The sequence below is a fragment of the Barbus barbus genome (assembly GCF_936440315.1).
Source record: "Barbus barbus genome assembly, chromosome: 30".
Taxonomy (NCBI): domain Eukaryota; kingdom Metazoa; phylum Chordata; class Actinopteri; order Cypriniformes; family Cyprinidae; genus Barbus; species Barbus barbus.
The window spans coordinates 1039251-1063021 of NC_136758.1; the positions used below are offsets into that span (position 1 = coordinate 1039251).

At 36.9% G+C, this 23771-nt stretch overlaps 1 protein-coding gene across 5 annotated transcripts in view; it reads right to left on the reverse strand.

Moving 5' to 3' along the window:
• LOC306850519 (CDAN1-interacting nuclease 1-like) overlaps nucleotides 1-23771 on the reverse strand; it is an 82433-nt gene that overhangs the window by 36745 nt on the left and 21917 nt on the right. For 2 of the 5 annotated variants that reach the window (XM_079386187.1, XM_079386185.1), the window contains exons 4-9: nucleotides 22612-22676; nucleotides 21363-21423; nucleotides 18681-18753; nucleotides 3023-3105; nucleotides 2600-2649; nucleotides 851-918 (exon numbers count right to left, since the gene is read on the reverse strand). In XM_079386187.1, the coding sequence (XP_079242313.1) occupies nucleotides 851-918; nucleotides 2600-2649; nucleotides 3023-3105; nucleotides 18681-18753; nucleotides 21363-21423; nucleotides 22612-22676 (400 nt within the window). Of the gene's footprint in view, nucleotides 1-850; nucleotides 919-2599; nucleotides 2650-3022; nucleotides 3106-18680; nucleotides 18754-21003; nucleotides 21110-21362; nucleotides 21424-22611; nucleotides 22677-23771 lie in introns of all 5 variants that reach the window. The other 3 variants (XM_079386188.1, XM_079386186.1, XM_079386189.1) reach the window with 2 other exon arrangements.

Genomic DNA, 23771 nt, shown 5'->3' on the forward strand with positions numbered 1-23771 from the left:
TTTTGAGTGTGTAAGAGCAGGAAAGCAGCAAAAATGAGTAAGGATGGCACTGAGTAAATCTGAAGTCAAGTACTGTAACACTGAAAACAAGAAACATTTATGCCTACTTGAACATTTAAACTAAAATGATGAATATAACATGTTAGTGTTCTGCTTTAATCGCAGCCTACTTGATTGCTTGGTTTCACTATAGAAATTAAACGGCCTTTCTTAAAAATAAATAAATAAATAAAATAAAATATCAAGATTCACTGTATATACAAAAAAATAAATAATAATAATAATATAACAAAACAAAAAACGATGGCATAATGGGTATCAGGGGCCTGTTTCATAAATCAGGTTTACCAAATAAGCCAGGATTATTTCAGTTAGTCTGTCTTGTTTTGAACCAAATCAACTGACAATAAACCTGGCTTATTTGGTAAACCTGCTTTATGAAACAGGCCCCAGATGTGGCTGAAACTGAACTCATTAGGGGTTTGTTAGTTTGGGACTGAATTCTGCTTTTGTATTTATTGATAAACCTGATAAATTAAATTCATTTATGGACAAAAAAAATCTGAAAAAAGATAATTAATTAATTAAAAGTTTTTGTTTACATAACATGTGTGTGTGCATTGTGTATATTTATTAAGTATATATGAATACAAACACATGCATGTATATAATTTAAGAAAAATGTGTTATATGTATATAAAATATAAGAATATACACATAAAAATGCATATACATGTAAATATTTTTAAAATATATACTGCATGTGTGTGTATTTAAATATACATAATAAATATACACAGTATACATAAAACTTATTTTGGATGCGATTAATCGTTTAACGGAGGCTTACCTAAGAACGACAGGCTCCTCTCTCGGAGTTTGTCTCGCAGCAGGTCCTCATGCTCCAGACCGATGGCACTGGGGGACTACAGTTAAGGACAAACTCCACACAACTTTAGTTCGTGCGCTCTCTTCTCATTCTCATGGGAGCTGAAGGGATGGTAAACTTTCACAAACCGTTTCTATGGTACCTGTGCTCGGTTGCCATGGAAACACTTTGACAGCTGGGCAGGGTTGCTGTGGCAACAGCAGAGGAATGTGTGTTTGTTGTAATATCAGGAGTGAACGTAGCATCACTCAACACAGGCCAACATTACAGTGATAGAGGGTTCTGAGGGGTTGCTAGGGTGTTGCTATGCTGTCTGTGTACCCAGGTATAGTATAATAGCATATATAACACATTCAGCAAAAACACAAAGGTGATGAAGTGCTGAAGAGTTGTGTTTGTAGGGTGTAACTGTTTGTAGGGTGTAACGGTCTGATGGGGCGGTTCTGCTTGGAGACTCGATGAACCCCCGCAGATGTACAGAGCGAATGAATGCTGACCCATGAAAAGAGATGGAGAAAGAGAGAAAGAGTGGAGGGACAGGGATGAGTGACCTCAGACAGAGAAACACTGTGACCCTTCACCCCCGACTACACACACACACACACACACACACACATAAAGAGTGATGAGTCTGAGACGCACATGTATCTACAACAGCACAAACCTGAACCTTACTGAGTATTTTAATCCTATAAAGATACTCTATCATATTATATTATTATATTAAAAATTGTAATAAGGCCTCTAAATGATCAACATGATCCGTCTTTGCTGTTAAACCTGTTTCACACTCAATCTCCTCCATGTCTTCTGTCGTCTGATTGAGTGTTTAATCCAGTAAAAGCTCTTTTAGTGTAATTGTAGAAACGTCCAGCTTCAGCTGCTGCTTCAGTGTCTTTTTCTGTCAAATCTTGACTGATTTTGATCAAGTAAAGGTCAGAATAACTGCAGTCATATTTCCAGATGAACTCTTACTGGACTGAAGCAGCTCAGCTTTACTTGATTCTCCATCAATCATTTTCTAGAAAAATCAGTGCGTCTCAAATCTGATCATCAGGATCTTTTGAGGAGCGTTTGTTTCCAGAAGCTTTACTTTCTCTGTTCCTCAGCGGAGGAATGATCTTCATCTCACATCTTCTGAGGAACGGTTATTTCTGCATCTCTCAATCAGCATTGCATTGCATTGCATTATATGTTTGGATCATTTTAATCTCAGCTTACTGTATATATGTATAGAGATTACAGACTTGGCTACTTATAAAACATACAAAACTGAGCAGAGAAATGTAGGTGAGTATCTTACTTCACGGCCAATATTAGCGATTATTGATCACTGCCTAAACAGTATGTCAGGCAGGACAAAAAACACACGAGAAGCGATGTGATAATACAATATCAAAAAGTCCAAAATTGCTGAAATTATCTGTCAGATTTACTGAATAGAAAGAGCTCAAATTGAAATAAATTACGATGATGAGGTGAAACAAAATCGTGTGCTAAAATATAATCCTGCACATGTGAGGAAATCAAACACACACACACACACACAGGAAGTAAGGGCTGTTTGACGGCATGATACAGACAGTGAACACTATAGATCTCACACACACACACACACACACTCTTTTATGTCAGGTGCAGCTCTGCACATCTCGTCCCTCTGAATAGCTCCTCGTCAATTTCAGGCTTAAAGTTTTATGGGAAGGATACTGTTTGATGCAGTCGACCAGCGGTCCATAACAGCAGTCATTTACTGTGCACTGAAAAGAGCGAAGAAATATTACAGTCAGGAGGGGACGGGCCCCTCAGCATCCATTGCAAACACCCATCATGCAGTGCAGCCCGCCACATGTCAGACTAGTGATGGATTCACACGAGAACATCTCAGAAACTAACACACAATCTCCCAGTGTTTCACTGAGCACTATATAATTAGCATAAAGAATATTACAAGAACACCAAACAACGAATATGAAAACAGAAAAATTGGGGTTTGTTGCTTACACAAAATGATCACATGACTTCAGAAGACTGAATATAGAGCATGATACCGTATAGTTTATAGATCTGATCCCAGTCTGCTTGCACGGTAAAGAGCAGCGTGAACATTCTGCTAAACATCTTAGATGGTACCTGCTCGACGTGCTTGGCTAACAGCAGGTCTGGTATTGAGTACGGCTCGCGCAGCATGTTGTTGAGGATGTGTCTGGAAGCTGCTGATGGAGAGAGAAGAGTGAGCAGGAACACACTGTAAAAAATGCACACGACACCTTTTGAGTCTCAAACACTAAAAACACTATATTCTTGAAACGACATAAAAACCCTTGACAGACCAACAAAATTACCCCAAATGTTGTCCCAACTAGTCAAACACAGTTGTCTGAACAAAGAATTTCATTCTGTTCATTCGTCATCGTCACGCCAAAAAACAACCAACATCACTGATATTTAATGCTGTTGAATGTTTTGTTTGCACTTTATCAGAACTACCTCCTATCTACTGAACAGCAAGATGTTAAACTTGTGTTTAAAGAAAACATATCAAAAGGGTCACATAATTTAATGTTTTATTTTATGTTGCAGGGCCTGCCATCTTGTGTTTTTGGCTTGTTGTTTCTGATTGCACTTTAACCCCAAGGGGGAAATCCAGATCAAATCCCAGAAGGGAAAACCAAAACAAGATGAAGTTAAAACTTGTTTTGAACAATTTCTTTGTCATCGGCAGATTGATTATAAGTAGGGAGAAAGAATCGATTTAAATGGTAAATCGGGGATTTTTTCTTAGGCCACATCACCCAGCCCTAGTTGATTGCCTCCGTTCTTGAGGTTTGTGTGTCTAGTTTTGAGGCCTAGAGTATGTTCAAGCACTTATATCCAATAGCATTGTCTTGGAAGTTGTTTTACAAAGTAGGGATGTTCATTTCGGTTATTTTTCCTAACCGACAACCAAAGCTTGTTAACCAATTACTAACCGCTAACCGACAAAATTATTTTAAATTAGAACTGAATTAAATTAGAAAGAATAAGTGTCTGTGACCCATTAAAAATACTAACATTTGTTTTCCGGGGATTCATTTTACATGCGCAAAAAGCAGCAAACAACAGAACATGAGGATGTTCATATCACATCACGCCTGCAGCACTTCTGCGAGCAGAGAAAAACACAATAAAGCTAGGCGCTATATATATATATACACAGTATATATGAAATTAAATCCACATTTCTATGAAATCCTTTTTTAAAGCAAAAGTAAAGTGCAGCACAGAGTACAAGAAGCACGTGTCCATCTCATAATCATCTAAATCAGTTCAGTATTATAGTGTGAGAAAGACAACATATCCACCTGTTCTAGTCTAATAATAATAACATTATCATCTAATAACACTTTTTAAAGGAGCATTTACCAGAAATATTATTTACCAGAATTTATTTAGCTAAAAAATCTTTTTTTTATTTATAAAATCAATGAATTGGAGATGCTTTTTATTATTAAACTTTAATGGAAGAATTAAAATGGAATCCAGAAAGTAATGGAAAACAGAATTTGGTACAGATACAACTGTAAAACTCAATTAATTAGACTTTCTGATTAATACAATTTAAAAAACTGAATTTGGAAATAAAACGGATTTCATAGGGCCCTATAATTATCATTATTATTTTTTTTTTGTGGAAATAAAAATGGATTTAAGTGAACAATAGCTTTTAAAATGACTTAAAGTGCATATATAATAGCAATGATGCAATAATAATTAGTTCAAATAAAGTATCAAAAGCAAGAAATCATATGGTTTTATTGAACAAAACTGTTAAATGCATAATGAATTATAAACAACAGAGCTAATGTAGATTACGCATCACAACAAAGACCTGCAGGAGCGCCGACGGCCGGATGATTATTATTACACATCATTACTGTTTAATATTGACCAAGCACCGTTTAATTCAAACGTACTCTTAATCTTTAATATTTGTCCATCTCTTTAGGACAGAAATGCTATAGCTGCTGTAATTATATGAATATGTGGAGATCTATCCGTGTAACTCAGAGTGAGGGGTTGAGCTTTTATTTTGTAATCGTGATGTATTCTCCTTGAGTGTTTGAGTAGATTTATTAATGATTTACCTCACAAATCTGATGAAATGGCGCACGTTGTGTTCCCAGATGAAGGTTATAATAAACCCAAACTCACAACAGCATGCAGAGATGAGTTTGAGACGCTCCACATGTAAATAATATCAGTTTCTGTCGATCTTAACCTACACGCATGTAAATAATTAAAGAGCATATACTGTGTTAGAACTGCATCGCATATCATTATTTAATTAAATCATAGCGTTTGTGCTTAATTATGATTTTTAAATGGGTTTAATATATCACGCAGCTTTTTAAAATAGTCTAAAAATGTGTTTTATGGATTCTCGTCCGTGAAATGCGTCACTTCCGGTAGTCGACGCGAGCAAAATGAAGTCGACGATTTTTAAAAACCGACGAATCGCGACAGCCCTAATATATATATATATTATAATGAATAAATAGGCCTATAAAATAAATATATTTTCGCTTAAATGATAATTTAAGAAAACGAAAGAAAAGCTGTGCAACAAGTAGCCTATGCTGTGTGAAAGGAAGCCAGACGGCAGAAAGCGGCATCCTATCTCTTTAGGCTTATTTTACAAAAGCGCAAAGATTTGTTTTTATTGTGAATGTACACAAATAAAAGCAAACCTTTTACAATTCCCATTATCTTCATGACTAAAAGGAGTATTTGCTTCTGCTGTTAAAAGGGGAATAATAAATCAAGTGATAGCACCAGCGCCGCATGCATTCTACCTTGACAATGCACTTCATTATCATTATAAAAAACAGTCAGTCAAACATGTGGAAAAACACACAGCTCAGTTTAATATGTAGTAAAATCTGTGCCGTTAAGCGTTATCACCGTACCGCCGTGGAGTTATGCAAAGCTTTTAGTTTTCCGTGGATAGTGGAACGCGAGTGGCCTACATAAAAGGTAAATAATATTTTGACATTCAAATACATCACGAATACGGAAACATTTGATTTTGTGTCGAACGAGAGAACCAACATTGGTTTCGGTTTCGTTTTAGCCTAAATTAATTTGTTTTGGTTTGTCTAAAACAAAGACAGTGTTTTCTGCATATTCGACTAAGTTAACAAAAATAACTTTATTGAAAAATTAGTCTCCTCCGCGTCACCCTGTAGCACCATTTTGGAGAGTATCACATACATAAACAATGTATGCAACGTATGTGCGCGGATACGTTGTTTCGGTTCAAATCAAAGCGTAAACAACAAACAGCGTATCTGCGTACAGTGCTGCTGACACAGAACAGCATATGTTATGTATTTCATACTCTCCAAAATGGTGCTATAGGGTGATGTGGAGGAGACGAATTGTTGAATAAAGTCTTTATTTTTGTTTTCTTTGCACACAAAAAGTATTCTCATAGCTTCGTAAAATTACGGTGAGGCCTTGTTCAGCTCAAATAGATAGTGATGAGAAATAAATGAGTCAACTATAATGCAAGTCAAAGTTTGTGTCATCATTTTGATTTTCAAGACTTTTTTTTCAGTGAGCTCTGCAATTGTAGCTTTATTGTAGCTATGTGTAAATGACCTCTGTTATTATTGGCTGACCTCTAAATCTCCAACCTGAGAAGGCTAGACCAAGACTAGACCCCTCAAGGTCCAGATCAACACACGGTTACAAAATGAGGGTGCCTATTCAAATAAACTTAAACGGAGAAATGTTGGCACATTCGTTTCAAAAACTGTGCAGTAGATCTGTTAAATTGGCCATGTATTCTGACGATCAATAATCTTTAATTACACACTCTTAAAAATAAAGGGTGTTTTCACAGAAATGCAGAAGAAGAACAATTTTAGACTCCTTTCAGCAAACAGTTCTTCAAAGAACCATTGTTTTCTCTGCAATTAACACTTCAATAAGCTAAAGAACCTTATTTCTCTATAGAAGACCTCCTGTGGAATGGAAAGGTCCCTTGAATGTTAAAGGTTCTTCATGGAACCATAAACGCCAATAAAGAACATTTATTGTTAAAGGGTTAGGGTATGCTTTTTCACGTTTTGAATGTTAGTCAGTGTGTATAGTGTATGTTTGGGCATAAAACGATCTACAAAGTTACAAATCTCAAAGTCCACTCCAAAGGGAGATATTTTGTTTTTAAAAAATCTCTTTCTACAACGAACGGCTCGCTTGGACTACAAAGATGTTTTCCTGTATTTGTGACATCACAAATTGTAAATGCCACCTATGGAAATTTGAATTGTTGGTGGCTGGGGAGAACGCTTGAGCACTGCACGTTTCATAATCGAACCCCGGTGCGGGTGTTTTTATATCACTGTATTTCTGATGGAAACCAGCTGTTTTCAGAAAATGTTGGATGTCATTTTCATTTCGTCTTGCATGTAATGCCTGATAAAGCAGCGTTTGTGAGCAGAGCTCTGCTTTGTGTACAGCGTTACCGGTGAAACCTCTCTCTCTCACTCCAACAGCGCCTCCTGCTGGCAGAGAATTCATTTGCATAAAGAAAGAGTAACTCTGTGGGTATAAATAAATTCAACTGTATAACAGTTTCACTATGTTATAATGTTAGAATTAAAGAACAAAGAACTTGCTGTTCTGGCAAGGGGCAGGGCAGTACTGAAACACCGTCTAAGCTGTTCGCCAATCACAATACACTGGGACAGCTAACCAATCACAACACATTCCGTTATTTGGAAGGCAGGCCTTTATCAAACTCTGAACTAATCGAGCCTAATTCCTAATTAACTAATTCTCGCAATTGACTTTTTCTCAGAATTGTGACTGTCAATTGCGAGTAATAAAGTCAGAATTGTGAGATATAAACTCGCAATTCTGAGAACATATCAGCCCCCCCCCCCCCCCCCCCCTCAAAACTGGACTTTATCTCGCATTGTGAGTTTATATCTCGCAGTTCTGAGAAAAAGTCAGAATTGTGAGATAAAAAGTCGCAATAATCTTTTTTTTTTTTTTTGCAATGGATTAATTAATATGCACTGGACTCAGTGCATGGTTTCTGTGCGTGATTAATTTTTAGGATGACGAATATGAAAAAAAAATTGTGCTGTCAAACCATTAATCGTGATTTATTTTGTATGCGATTAAAGTTTTTATTTACATAATATATCTGTGTGTACTATGTATATTTATTATGCATATATAAATACACACATACAGTATATATTTTGAAAATATTTACATGTATATATTTATATTCATATAATTTATAGTATATATAAATATATTTAATAAAATGTAAATGTTTTCTTAAATATATACATGCATGGGTGTCTAATATATATACACACACACACACATAATAAATATACACAGTACACACACATATATCCTATGTGAACAAAAACTTTTATTTTGGATGTGATTAATCGCGATTAATTGTTTGACAGAACTAGAAAAAAAACGCATACAAAAATGTTGGATCTTAAAGGCAATTGCACATTTTCCGAAATTTTCATATGTGTTTTTAATTTTTTTCATATTTGTCATCCTTTCCAATCAAAATGCTTGCTACGAATGCGAAAAGGCAGAAAATCAAACCTGATCCTAATTGTTTTATGATGGACGAACGTTTCGGAGGCAGTGTTTCATGAGGTTGTGTTTATTTTTTAACGTGCAAATATTTCGGACAAAAATGTTGGACTCAGTGTGCAAAGACCTTAAGACTGGAGCTCTTTAGGCTCTCGTTACACACCCCTGTCATCGGCATCCATCCGCACACAAACACACAATCCTCCCTCACCGGCCTCTCTCTGTCGTAACATCAAAACCCTGCTGGAGAAGAACAAACGCTTGCTCTTATCTTTTTTATCCTCCTGCTGAAAGAGGACGTGAGGAAGAGAGAACAAAGCCAAGTCAGCAGTCCTCTGCACCGGCGGCGCCTTGTTTTTCAGCTCATTTTTCTCCCAGATTGCTACCTTCACACGCAGATCCATACGCTGCTCCGGCGCTCCGCTCTGCAATGAACAGAGCTATATTTCCCCTTGAGTTAGGACACCTCGTGACAAATGATAATGGATAATCAATAAAGCAGGAAATATGAGGCCGCAAACTTTATGAAGCCGGGAGACATATTACTCCCCAACAACACTCGTTTCCCTTAACAAAGTCACTACGCCGCTGCGCCTAATAATCTGAGGGAAAATCAAAGAAGCCGCAACCACATCAGCAATATTGGCAACTTATTCCACTTTAATGGCATTTTGATTGATTTTTTCCTCTTAATGGTACTTTTATAGATTTGATGCTGGTCCTGCAAAACAGCAGTGTGTAATAGAGCTCCCCGAAGGCAAGCAGCAGCCATTAAGGGCCTTGTCTTACCAGGACTCGTAATTGGAGGTTGACCACCATCGCATTTCACACATCACACAACACCACCTGCCTCAAATGGCCGGCGCGTCCATCCGTCCGTCCCAGGGCCGTTTCCTCCATTTTCTGAGCAATGGGGTTAAGAAGAGTCGTAAAAAGAGGGTGACCTTGCGGCTGACATTGTGGGGTTTCAGCCAAGCACTGACCTGATGAAAATGGAGGCCAGAGAGCTAATAAATCAGGCCGCTTTTAAAATGAGTTTACTCTAACGCTCATTCATCACGGCCCGTAATGCCATTTACAGCGGCGGATCCGCAGCGCGCAAACAGCGCAGTAAATAACAACAGAGCCGAAGATGCGCACACGTTGCCGCATGCATTTATTAAAGACGCCTCCGCTCGACACTGTAAACACACCGCGAATTTAATGCAATTGTCCCGAATTTAATGTTTATGTGTCGACATAAATTCTGACAGAGGCGTCCTTATCTGAGGAGGGAAATATTAAAGAGGAAAGACGCCCTCCGCCGGGAGTTGTTCAGGAGCAGGGAAGCGCTGTTTACCAAAAACACAGCCACCTTTAACAACCCCTGATGAAATGACGAATGGGGCAGCAGAAAGCCGGCACAACCTCGTCTCGCCATTATCAGACTCTGAAGAAGCGGACAGAAGCTCATTAGAAGGCAGCGTGCATCGAGGGTCGATCGTCGTAAAGAAAATATAACGAATGACAATCGTTATCGCCCCTGACGCTGATGAGCTCCAGAGTTTGTTTATTAATTAAAAACCCTTCTTCTTACGGTTATAATAAAGACGCCCCCTCCTCCTCGGCGCCCCGTGAACGCCGTCGTACATCAAACTTCATGATGCGCACGAGAGGCGCTGGCTGATAATGCGCCCCTGCTAAAGCTGATTTTCCATGATGAATCTGGGAGCATATAAATTGGCTAATATCTAAAAACATTTACAGATACTAGAGGAATTGACTACTTGCGGGCCGTGATGGATGAGGCTGTTAGACGCCAGAGGACAGCTCTGCAAATCTCTGCGGCTGCCTAAAGCCCTCATTTGATTTTCATATTTACTTCTTTAAACCCATCCTCCTCTCACATGAGGAGCAGCGGCGCTCGTGTTAGTTTCCTCCGCCTCTGGTGCGCTGGAGATCGGCGGTGATGTGCTGGGGCTCCCAGCAGGGTTAGTGGGGCAGAACTGATCTTCCTCCGTCTGATTGTGTCTGATAGCAGGGCTGCAGCTCGGCCCGTCTCGGAGCTCCACGACTATGCTCGGCGCTAGTAATTAGTATACTTGTCAAGGCGACTGCTTACCTCACCCGCTAATGAAGAGCCTGCATCTCAGTATTCAAAGGCCAGATTCATCCGCCTGATGCACTTACCTTCACCGAGATCTGCCTTTGTTGCAGGGATGGGCATGAGTACTGGACCACTCGAAAGAGACGGTCAATCAAAACAATGATTTCTTTTTCTAATTGGTTAAGGTGGCATTTTGGACACCCTATAAATTATTGTAATTGGTAAAAAAGACTAAAAATGCTGCAGCAAATATCTGTTAATTTGTTAAGCTTCCTTACTATTCACTCTTAAAAATAAAGGTGCTTCACAGTGCCATAGAAGAACCTTTTAGTCTAAATGGTTCCATAAAGAACCTTTAACATCTGAAGAACCTTTCTGTTTCACAAAAGCTTTTTGGCTAAAGAAGTTTCTTCAGATTATAAAAAGATAAGAAATAGAATCTAAAATGGTTCTTCTATGGCATCGCTGTGTAGAACCTTTTAAGCACCTTTATTTTTAAGCGTGTATGGTGATTCTTTTAATAGAAAAATAAAAATGTATCTTATAATATACAGTGAAGAAACAACAACCAAAATCCCCTGTGTGGGAGCTCACATTTGATGTTTTTTTTTCACTGAAATTACTGTTTGTTCTTAGTTTTGTTTTTGTTGTTTTTTATCAATTACTATTTGCATTAAGGTTTTAGGCTTCATCTTATGTTGTTAATTGAATGTTTATTGCATAGTGTTGTGTGTTACCATGATGGTATTACACTCTGCACCTTCTAGTTAGTCTTCAGCTCAGCTTGTGGAAAGCTACTTATGACGAACTCTTGTGATGAATCTTCATGTGTCTTTCTCTTTATCGTGTGTTTTTATTGTCAGTGTACAATAAAGTTGCAAAACTGATTTTAGTACTTCAGTAGGTTGGTATATTAACATTACATCAGTTTATGTCATACTTTTTTCCTTTTTACTGTAAATTTAAGATATGTGAAAACTAAAATGTTGCTACTGTATTTTTTACAGTAAAGATATGGCAACCACACTGCTGTTTTTACATTTCTCATATTATTTTTAACAGTGTATCTCACACCAGAGAGCTAAAGTGAAACCATGGCTTTGAAAGCCTGCACTGATGCCTGGAATCACTCTGAAAATGAAAACACAGTGTGAAGTGCCAATCTGTAAACTGTAATATTACATTGATGTTGTATACTATATACCGTATTATTCTCATATGGGATGTGTTTGAGCAACTAACCTGCTACCAAAAGCGCTTAAGTTTATCAGTGTTTATATCACTTTCGGCTCTTGCAGCTCAAACAGCAATAACGGACTATGACTTGGATGGTCATATACATAATATTATAATGAGAACACAACTGTAATATAAAGTTGTTAGTTGTTAAAGTTCACTTGTGCAATCTCATCCTTTTTGTGCAGATGTACGTTGTACTTTGTATGTTTATGTTGTACATCTCTCTCACATAAGATGGGTTTGGTTGAATCAGCCTTAACTCACTCAGCTCAAACAGCAACGCTCAACATTACAGAATATGATTGTGTTATCTGAAATAATCCTATTCCTGTTTCTTTTCCAAAATCTTTGATGCATTATTTATAATAACTAGCGGTGTTATTTCTCTAATATCGTTTTCATAAACAGTATGGTTTAATTATGTGCATGTGAAGTCTAAAATGGGCAGATTGATGGTCAACTCATCAAACTGGTGCCCATCTAATAATCACATAATGTGGAAGAGAAATGGAAAAACAATCTGACTTTAAAAGGTGCAGCTAAAATGAGCACTGCTTCTGTCAGTCATCCACAGCCATCAGCGCAGGAACTATTCACTGGATATCCAGGCACAAATGCCTTTAAAGAAATGAAAAGCTATTGTGAATAGAGCCAGAATGTAACAATAATCTCATTTAAACACGAGGTGTCCAGCCCAGAGCCACAAAACACCAAAGAGACTGGAGTAAAATCGCAGGAACGCCCAGCAGTGCTTTCTAGGAAAGTCTGGCGTTCAGAAGATCCCCTCCCAGACGTCTGCAGGAGAGGAAGGATTATAGATGTTGATATCATATTCGATATGTGCTGAAAATGCCCTGAACATATTGATTTATTTACATGCGCATCCATCTGGCCCGCGCGCCGCTGGAGCGGTCTGGGGAAAACACGGACACAACACTCACAAGAGAAAAGACTTCAGAAACAATCTCAAACTCTCTATTGATCCCGCTGAAGTGAGTGGATATATTCAGCCGTCCCAAAGGCACAATTTCTGCGTCTCTTAAATGCAAACAGGGAAGAAAGGAATGAAAGAAAATAAAAGATGGTGGTGTGCGAGGGCCGTGGCTGGCGTATATGAGGCTATTGATCCGTGCACTGGCTGGAAACGCTGGGCGAGCCGGGAATGATGGATGCGCTTGCCGATAGCGCCGGACAAACCTGTTAGCTAATTGCCAGCAAAGACAATTACCTAGGCATTGTTTGATGAAAGCAACACATTACAAAAGTCTAATATTCACACAGGGAGATTCAGTAATTGAAGGAGTTCAGTGCCGCGGGACAGCCGGGTCATTGGAGGAGAAGACGGCGTGTCAAAATACACGTCACTTCCATTAGAATCGGAGCTGGGCTAGTGCGGTCATGTGATGCTAACACTACAGAGAACAGAAAACACCTCAGACCGAAGGAGATCAATTCCTCTCACACTATAAGAACTGAACCAATAAAAGCATTGTCCTTTAATTACATATATTCAGCTCATTTTCTAAACACCTCACAAATGTACACTGTAAGAATAAGTGCAATTTTAATTGTAAAATTTTGTAAAAACGCTACAAACCCCCCCCCCCCCCCCCCCCAAAAAACCCGGTTTATAGGTTAACAGTAAGTTCCCGTACTATATACAGATCTAACCAGACATTTCATTTAATTTTACAGTAAAATGCTGTTAATTGTGAATAAAAAATAAAACAATAAAAAAAACGTGCCCTTTTTAGACTTGCACTCTATTCATGCTTCTCTATTCTTTTTATTTTTATTTATTATACAATTAACAAAAGCAAGAAGGTCTCTAACACCAGCTTGCTCTATTTTTCTATTCTATCCGTTTTCTTTTTATTATATAATTAAAAAACCTTGCAACATGTACTGCGTTAAGCTAACTGACTTGTTATAGCACTTGCATATTATATTGGTTTTGTTTGCTTCCATTGTCCTCATTTGTAAGTCACTTTGGATAAAAGTGTCTGCTAAATGACTAAATGTAATGTAAATGTAATTGTACCGTTTTTAGAAGTAAAAAAGAACAAATCAATGTATAATTTACTGTCAAAATCTGTAAACTGATATTCCCAGAATTCCCTGCGTGACACATTTGAAAGTATTTTGTTTAAATATTCATGTTTTTTTAACAGTTTTTGCTATCAGTTATGTACATTTGGGCTTTATGTTACATCTTCTGTTATTTAATGAAAGTTTACTGCATTATTTAAGTATCATGTGTGTTACCATGATGGTGTTTAGTGTTTGCATGAATGACTCTGTGCAGCTTCTATATATTAGTCTATACTTCTGCTTGTGGTGAAGCTACTTGTGATGAGCTTTGATTCTTCATGTGGCTTTCTCTTATACCACCTGCATTATTATGGTGGTTTTCAGTATATGTTAAAGGTACAAAACAGACTTTAATAGCAGTGTGTGCTGTTGGATTTACTGGTGTACATTCAAATTAATTTACAGTTTTATACTCTTTTTGTTTTGGGCCGTAAATGATTGTACAGTGTTTCTGTATTTTAATAAAAAATTATTCTGGCAACCACAGCTGCCAAAATTATTTTGTAAAAACTACAGTTCCCCCCCTTGCAGTGTATCATCACACATTTTAAACCACCAACAAAACATGTTTATCATTCTGAATTGTTGTCTGATATGGACACTGCAATTCTCAGTTATGGACAACCTGGGTTATTACAGCTAAATAAAACTAAAACATAACAAAACATTTGTTAACAAAACATGTTATTTTTTATTACTTAAAAAAAATAATGTTAACTAAATATATATATAATAATAATAAATATATAATAATCAGTTAGATGTCAAAGTAACATTTCTCATTTATTTTACCTCGATGTACTAAAATAGCTAAAAATGAAATAAAAATGAATAAAAACTAATAAAACTGACAAAACTATTAACTAAAATTACAATGAAAAGGGAAAAAATATATAAAAATATAATGTGAAATATTAATAAAACTATAATAGTATCTCAGTGGTACTAAAAGAACACTGTGGACAATATATTTAGATAAATATAGAATTATAAGTAACACTTTATTTTAAGGTGTCCTTGTTACACGTTACATGTACTTACTATTATAATAACAATAAATGATGCTTAATTGCATGCACGTAACCCTAAGCCAAACCCTAACCATATAGTAAGTACATGTAGTTAATTAATATTACTCAGTGCTTAAGTGTATAATTACACTGTAATAAAGTGTAACCGAATTATAGTCAAAAGCTGCTCACTGCGTATGTGTCCCTACAAAAAGAAATGTAAATTCTCTATTTTTTAGTATTATTTATTTTTTACGCTGAAGCCAGAAGTAGATGAACTGTGCATCACTGGCATCTTTGTTTTCAGAATGTGTGCAGAAATTCTACCTTTGTGAGATTTCACTGAACATAACTAACAAGAAAGATTACATTCATTAATATGGTCTTTGATTTTATCCTGATTTTGGCCTGTCATGTAATTGGGTTGAGAAGACTGAGTCTGTAACAGCTTCCACATTTGTCTGACTAACTAGTTTGACTTGAGATGACCCACTTCAGGATAACGATGCTTCACTGGTTAACTCTGGCTGGTGTGACGAGGTTGAGCATAGTTTGACTGACTCAATAATGTGATTTCAATCACTCCTCTTGTATGATTGCAGTAAAACGTTTTTCAAAATAACAGTTTATTTTGATAGTCCACTTTAGACATTCTACTAACAGTAAGTAACTTAACTACATATCAACTAGCAGTTATTATAGTATTAGTAGACGGTCTGCTTAATATCTTCTAACACTTTATTTTGATGAACACACCATACTGACTATGAGAAACTTTGCAAGTATATGTCAACTTATTCTACTAACCCTAAACCTACCCTAACAGTGTACTCTGAGTTAGTAGACATGTAGTTGCAAATTAATGAGAATTAGTTGACAAGTAGATACAAAGTTACTTATATTTAGTAGAATGTCTAAAGTGGACTCGAAATAAAGTGTAACCAGTTTTTCTTGTAAATCACTGTAATGCAGATATCAGTGTTTCTTCCCTATAGTAAAAAATAAGTGTACTAAAATGTATTTGAAATATATATTTCATGATAAGTATGCTACAAATAAATGTGCATATTTATGTACTTACTAAAAATATTTATTTCTGGTATACTAAACTGGTATACCTTAAAGTCTGCTAACTAATTTTGTTCTTAATGCACTTTAATTGCGTGGAAGTATAGTACTAATGTCCAACTAAAGATTATGTCAGTAAATATGTTAATAGATTTGAACTGTACTTAGTATGAAATAAATGCATTTTAAATATATCACTTTTTTTGCTAGGGTTAGAAAGCTTGGTCACCATTTATATTGGGGTATATTTTTAACTACTATGTACTTGCATAAATGATAAGTACAATGTATTTATTCTGCACAAGCACTGCTATTAAGGTTGGATATGGGTGAGTTTATGGACATGTTTAGTGGTATGGGTTGGTTTAAGGGTGGGTTAAGAGGTATGTGTAGGTGTAATCATAGGTGTAACTACAGAACTTAATTACAGATTGCAGGTATTTTTAAATGCAAGTACAACATAATAACATGTATGTGCATGTGCATTAAAAACAAGTGCATAAATGTTAGTGCACAGTAGTTGGAAGACACTTCACACAAAGTTTGTCCAGAAGCTCATTATACTTAATGAATCAACACTAACAAGTCTGAGAGATTGAAATATTATCGGATATTCTCCCTAAATTTTTTTATGGTAGGTTACAAAAGTAATGAAGAATTGTCGACAGAGTGTGTGGTGCTGTACAGTGTTAGCGCTTCAATCGGCTTCATCAGAGTGATGATACGCCATAACTAAACAGATCCGGCTGTGTGTTTGCCACAGCATCAGGTCAGTGAAGCCTTGTGATTTATAATGAGTTTCCAGCAGACTGAGGGTGGGCTACGTCACACAGTATTGCCTTGTTCTACACACGGCAGGAGTGCTTTGACAAGCGGTGGATAACAGCGCTCCAAAGCAATCACACGCTTGACTTTGACATACGAGTGCATGCATGCACTGGAATCTCTCTGTTGATTAAATCCAGCAAACGTGTCTCTGACGCACTGTGTGTGTGTGTGTGTGTGTGTGTGTGAGCAGATAGGAAGATGGCGGACGCTATGTGGGTCTGTATTCACTGAATGCTCAAAGGACAAGCGTCGTCCACTTCTACTGAAATCCAGCTGCTAAAAACTACAGAAACACACTGATCACACACACACACACACACACACACACACACACTCACACACACACACACACACACACACACACACAAGTGTATCTTTCAGGAGCAAAGCTGAGGTCTCCATCTTTACTCCAGTGCATTATAAAGTCTGGAAGCATTAAGAGACAAAACAGTTCAGATTTATTGTTTTGGCCATCAACCATAACACAGCAGTAATTATCTTTAAATGGCACTGAATTTATTGCGCCTATTAATGCAAGCTTGTTTTTTGCATTAGCATTAATTTATGAAATCAATATTTCAGATTTTAAACAAAATAATCTTTTGTTTGCTAGATAGTTTGTTGGAAATGTGCAATAAAGAAATATCTAATTTGCTTAATTTGCACACAAATGACTAGCCTATTATTTTGGCAATCACAACAATAATCATCAAATATTGATATTGGCTAAAATGTCTATATTGGTGCTCAAAGACACACTACTCCACACACACTGATACATATAAAGATATATTTTCTCCTGTACATGCAATGCTGGATACTGATGAACCAATAATGACATTCTGCATGATACCAATAAGATCACTTTTTATGTTTTGGAAATTAACTGATAAATGACCAATATTACCATCATATTTTGTCAAAATTAATAACTAACCAAATATCTAACTAACTAATATGAAAATATAAAATTAAATTAGTATGCTACAAATAAATGCACGCATAACAACAGTATGTACATTATAAAAATTGGATGACTCTTATTTCCCACTATAGATAAAAGTCTCCTGTTTGAACAAGGAATAATAATAATAATAATAATAATAATCACTGTCATAAATTTGGTGTAGGATTTTACTTTGAAGCAGTTTTCACTCAGAAATTAATGGTAAATTTCACAAAAGGTAACACACTGAATTAAAAATGAAATTTTAAAGTGTCTTTTCTTGTATAAAGAACTCCAATAATACTTGTTTTATTAAAGCATACAATTAAAAATGAATTTACTAAAAACTATAATAGTATTTTGAGTATACTAAAATAACACTGTGGCAATATATTTGAATATAAGCTATATAACAGCTGCCAACTGCGCATATGCTCCTCAAATTCAATAAACGACTACAAAATTGAAGATTGACTCTGAAACTATTTTCACTTAGACACTGCAAGTAAATTTGAAAAAGAAAAGGAATTGGTATTTTCTTTTAAGACATACTCCAATAATCTTCGTTTGACTTGCAAATGCTAAAAATCATGTTACAGTGAGGAGAGATCAAGCCAATGAAACAGATTAGTTGCGTTTATACAAGAAACAGAAAGAACAGAAAATGTCAATAAATATGAGATGAAATAACCGATCAGCTCTCACCATTGATCAGCACAGATAAATGCTCTGCAGGGTGTGTGTCTGATGCAGTGAGAGTGAGCAGGAGAACAGGCCCAGAATAAATGGAGGGTTATAAATAACACAGCAGTTAAGTGGCGGGTGGCCTACAGGACACTTAATTGCCCCTCATGTGCCGCAGGTAATGCTGTCTCTCATTAGGAAATAAACACCTCTACTCACGGACTGAAGCCTCGCGCTCCTCCAGAAAACACTCCACGATCAGACGGGCCAGGAGAGCCGGAGACAGGTCCACCTGACAGAGACACACACACACACACACACCTGCATTCACTGATCATCAGTACTCAATGTGTAATCGATCGACCTGCTTCAGCACACACTCAGACGCCTTCATCTGCTCGAATGCATCCAACAACGCCATCATTTGAAATTAATGGAATGAGTTTACATTCAATTCACTGTAGTTAAAAACAAATAACAGCGAGAACTATCATTAGTCACTTTAAAAAGCATATCAGTTTTGTGTGTCACATATTTTAACATCATAACAGCTGATATAAATCAAATTTTAATTTGAAAGATATTATTTAATAATACTTCCTTCCTAAAGTGCATCTCCTGTTGTCTCTCATCAGAATCCAGCCACATATTTGTTTAGATCTGTTTTGTCTTGTAAACGCTGCTTGATCTGTGCAGATTTCTCTCCTGATTCAGACCAGAACACTTTTTCACTGGAGGAAGAGTTATTATGGATTATGGACTGGTATTGTAGTTAAAAACGTCTTAATGCTGGATGTGTTTCATCTTTTGTCTTCTCCAGATGTTAACTGATGGACTGGAGTGGTGTGGATTATTGTGATGTTTTTATCAGCTGTTTAAACTCTCATTCTGACGGCACCCATTCACTGCAGAGCATTCATTGCTGAGACACTGATGCAGAGACACATTGCTACAAACCTGATGAACAAACAAACTCATCCTCATCTCAGAGGAACTGATGGTGAGCACCTTTTCACTTGTGACTGAACTACTGCTTTAAGTTTAAAGTAACCCACAGGTAGACTGACTGTTGATGGTGTTTAATGAGTGCTGTGAGGTCTGACTCACTACAGCAGCTGAACAGAAACAGAAGTCATTATTAGACGGCGTGAACGCTCCAGAGCTGACACTGAATAATGACGTCTGCGTGAGGTTCCCCGCCTCATTCAGGTGCTCATCCTCATCGTTTTCAAATTAATCATGAGCGGATCTCTCGTCTGAAACATGTGAGTAACGTTTATGACGCTCCAATCACATTCATCACTCTTTAATCAGGTTAAATAACTGACCCTGGACTGGATTCACGGGAGTTTGTGTGTCAGATCTCAGACGAGCAATGGGCTCGAATTCTCATCAGTTTTTATGGTGTAGCTCAGATGGCGATATATATTGTGCCATAAAGCGCTATGACTGTAGCAATTAGCGGCGAGCGGAGCGCCATGAGAGCACAGCGTAAATGTGAAGTAGCGCATTAAACTGAGTCATGAGACACTTATGAGGAAGAGCGTTCAGATCCTTCAACAACAAACTGTACGTCAGTTCAGCCCATTCACAAACAGCTCTCGTGCTCCCTCGTACATCACAGACATAACTATAGGGATTTAACCATATCAAAATCTCACGATACCATCATTTCGCGATAAGTCCACAATACAATATTTATTGCAATATTAAAAAAAAGAGACAAATTATTATATCTAATGCACTTTGAGAATTCAAAATTAAGACCTCCAACCCATGTTCCTTAACTAAGAAAACTTCAGTCAGAAAAAAGTCAGTGAATTGACTTGTAGCTGAACTTTAAAGAGGACTCAACCCTGTTTTTATTTGTGATATACTCTCAGTCTAAACTACATCCACACTGCTGTTTTAGGAAGACAGACTAATTAGAATAGAATACTAATAATGACAATGACAGTAATAGCCATACATTGTAAAACAATTGCACTGTAATATAAATGAAAATTAATATTTCATAGGTTGCATATATTATTTTTGCTTTACACAAAAGTAGGGAAATTACAATACTTCTTTCTTAATTTCTACACTTGAAAGATATATTTTGAGTTTGGACTGCATTTAAACCGCTAGCGGTCAGCAATTCATACTGCGCTTTAAGCTTTTATGTTGACGGAAACCTCCAGCTTCAGTGAAAACATGCTCACAAAAACACATTCGTTTGACAGATACTGTGCCAAAGCATAATGGCCCAAAACACAAATTTACAGACCTTTTATGTCAGAATAAGAAGTTTAAATATATATGTAATTATTAAGAAATAAAATAAAATAAAGCACAATAAAGCAAAAAATAAATAAATATAATAGAATAAAGCATGCATTTGGGAGAAGATAGGTTTCATGGTTCCTGCAGTAATGAATGGAGGCTGTATCATTATTTCTCATGAGATCAGTGTGAGTAAACGCTGCTCTCTGATGATGACAGGAGATCAGCCCGTAATGAGAGAGTCGTGTGGACTCCTCTCACTGTAATTCAGACTCACCCGCACAATCCCACACACCCTCAGATCCACCACCGACACAGGAATCCCTCCAACACTTAATGAAGCTTCTGAAGTAAGAGAGAGCTTCAACATGTAAACAGCACACCTGAATAAAGATATTAACCACTGACCTCTGTGTCAATAATAGAGCGCAGACGCATTTAGAAATGTCACTTATGATAATGACACTGAACTATTTTCCCATGAAGGATAATTGCACCAAATCATTGGTTAATAGGCCGAACCATTAGCCCAATTTTTATAAGTACTAACAGACTGGGAAAACTCCCAATGAATCTTTGAATCTTCTGGGTTAATTATGTTTGTGCTGGAGAATAATAAAGCGTGTATTTCAGTACCTGGTTGGCGAGCTCCAGCAGAAGCGGGGCCGTAGGACGAGTCTTGGCTTCGCTGCGGTACCTTCATTACCACAAAGAACAACAAATGAGAAGAGAGGACAACAAGCCAGGACATGTCAGTTTCCCTGATGGATTCAGCCTCTACGGCTCCAAAACCCAAACCAGACGAGGCCCATCATTAACCTCAAACCACAAAGCCCTCACAGATCCGCCACACTCACATCACAATAAGAGCTAACAAGCAGCGTAACGCAGCTTTCCTTCAGATACGAGCGTGTTTGTCAAGAGATCATCTGCTTTCATCTGATTTGGATTTTGGGAGAATAACAAACAGCAGCGTCCCACCTGAGCTTTATTTTTATAACTGATCTTTCTACATCTCCAACAGGTGTCCATGACCTTAAAACCCTTCCGCTTCAATTACGCAAATAATTATTAGCAAAAAAAATAATTAAAAAAAATCAAATAAATATGGACATACACACATACAATATATATACATACATATCTAAATTATAAATACATCTAAATGAATGAGTTGTAGCAGATAGTGAAGGAGAAGCATCATCAGTGTTTAAAGCATCCCAGAATGCATCTGGTGAATGCTCAGAACAAGCAGAGACACAATACGAAGACAAAAACCAAACCTGATTGAGGGTCGTGGACCGAAAGTTAATTCTGCATTATATCTCATTATATTATATTAAAATAAAATAAGAAAACAAAAAAGAACTTACAAAATAATAATAATTTAATATTTTTTGTTTACATTTCAATTAAAAAACCCAGAAATATAACTGAAGATATGGTTCAATGGCCACACCAGAGTTTATGACAGGACAACTCTGACCCACCAGCTCTGAGCTACACAGAAAAGAAGCTCTGGTTTGGTATGTTTGAGCACTACATTACTCACACACTTTAATTTACTTAGTTTTTCACTGCACTAATGTCAAAAATAGTCATAATAAACAAGGACAGTACATGCTTTTTATATGTATTTGAAAAACACAGGAAGGCACACACACAGCAACAAAGGAGATGCTTTGTTTCATTGTCAGCTGGTTCATGGATTAATTGGCATTACTGGTTTGATGTATTGTGTGTATACGCTGTATTCAGGAGTAGGATCAGCTGGAGGTCATTACGCTCTGGATTCTGCTGTCTGATCATTGCCAGGTCAGTGTTAAACTCTTCTAAATGTACTTCAGGAACACATGAGTGTGATGTGTGTAGGGCTGTTTCTTACCTCTGGTAATATGCTTTGACCACATCAGGAGCGTGATGCCTCCCCATGCTGCGCTTCATCCTCTTCTGAAACAAACACATACACAGGGACTTAAACCAGTTTATATCCTGTGTATGTAAAATATCAGCATCATTAATCAGTCGTCGTGTATATAGAGTGTGTGTTTCTGACTTTGCTTTAACTACTCAATATATCTGCATGGTTATCAGGAGTACGTGATGATATTTACATGTGAGAGCAAAGAGTGATGCAAACATACACCTGCACCAGAACTCAACTAGATGAGAGGAGGATCAAGCGATATTACAGAGGGTTTGTTTGCCACAGTGTATGTGTGTATAACTTGAGACATTGATCTGGAATCAAACCTACCATTGAAAAGTTCCTTTTTTTCTGAGAAATTGCTACTTTTACTCATCAAGGATGCATTAAATTGATCAAAAGTGAACTATCAAGATTTCTATTTCAAATAAATGCTGTTCTTCTGAACTTTCTATTCATCTGTGAATCCTGTGCAGCTCAACTGTGTTCAACATTGATGATAATCAGAAATGTTTGCTGAGCAGTAAATCAGTATATTATTATGATTTCTGAAGATCATGTGACACTGAAGACTGCAGTAATGATGCTGGAAATACAGCTGCGCATCACAGAAACAGAGAATGGGAACATGATGTCAGCAACGCACGGCATTCTGGGACTTTGGGACACGGACACTACAGTAGAGACTGGGTAATAGTGGAGGTAGATGTTAAAATTGATATTAATCCGTTAAAAACACATTAAAATGGAGAACACTTGCTGTGTTTATGTATTTATGAATCACTCTCCGTGTTCATAAAGCAGCCGTTGATTCATTGTTCAGCAAGTCTTTGTGAGAAATTGTATTTGCTCCATTTAAGTCCAGTAAAACTTATTTGGTGTAGTACTTTCACAATATAATTAATTCCAGAGCTGTCCTGTGATTTTCACTAAACGTCTGAAGTGACTAGAGAAACATGCAGAGGACTGTTATTGAGAACCACTGAAATACATGATCAGCTGGCTGAGATCAAGCTATAGGGGTTATTTTGTCTGGCAGATATATCAATGCCACCTAGTTATTCAAAACTGCAAAAGAGAAAGCAATTTGGTCCTGTGTGTGGTACGAAACCATCTGA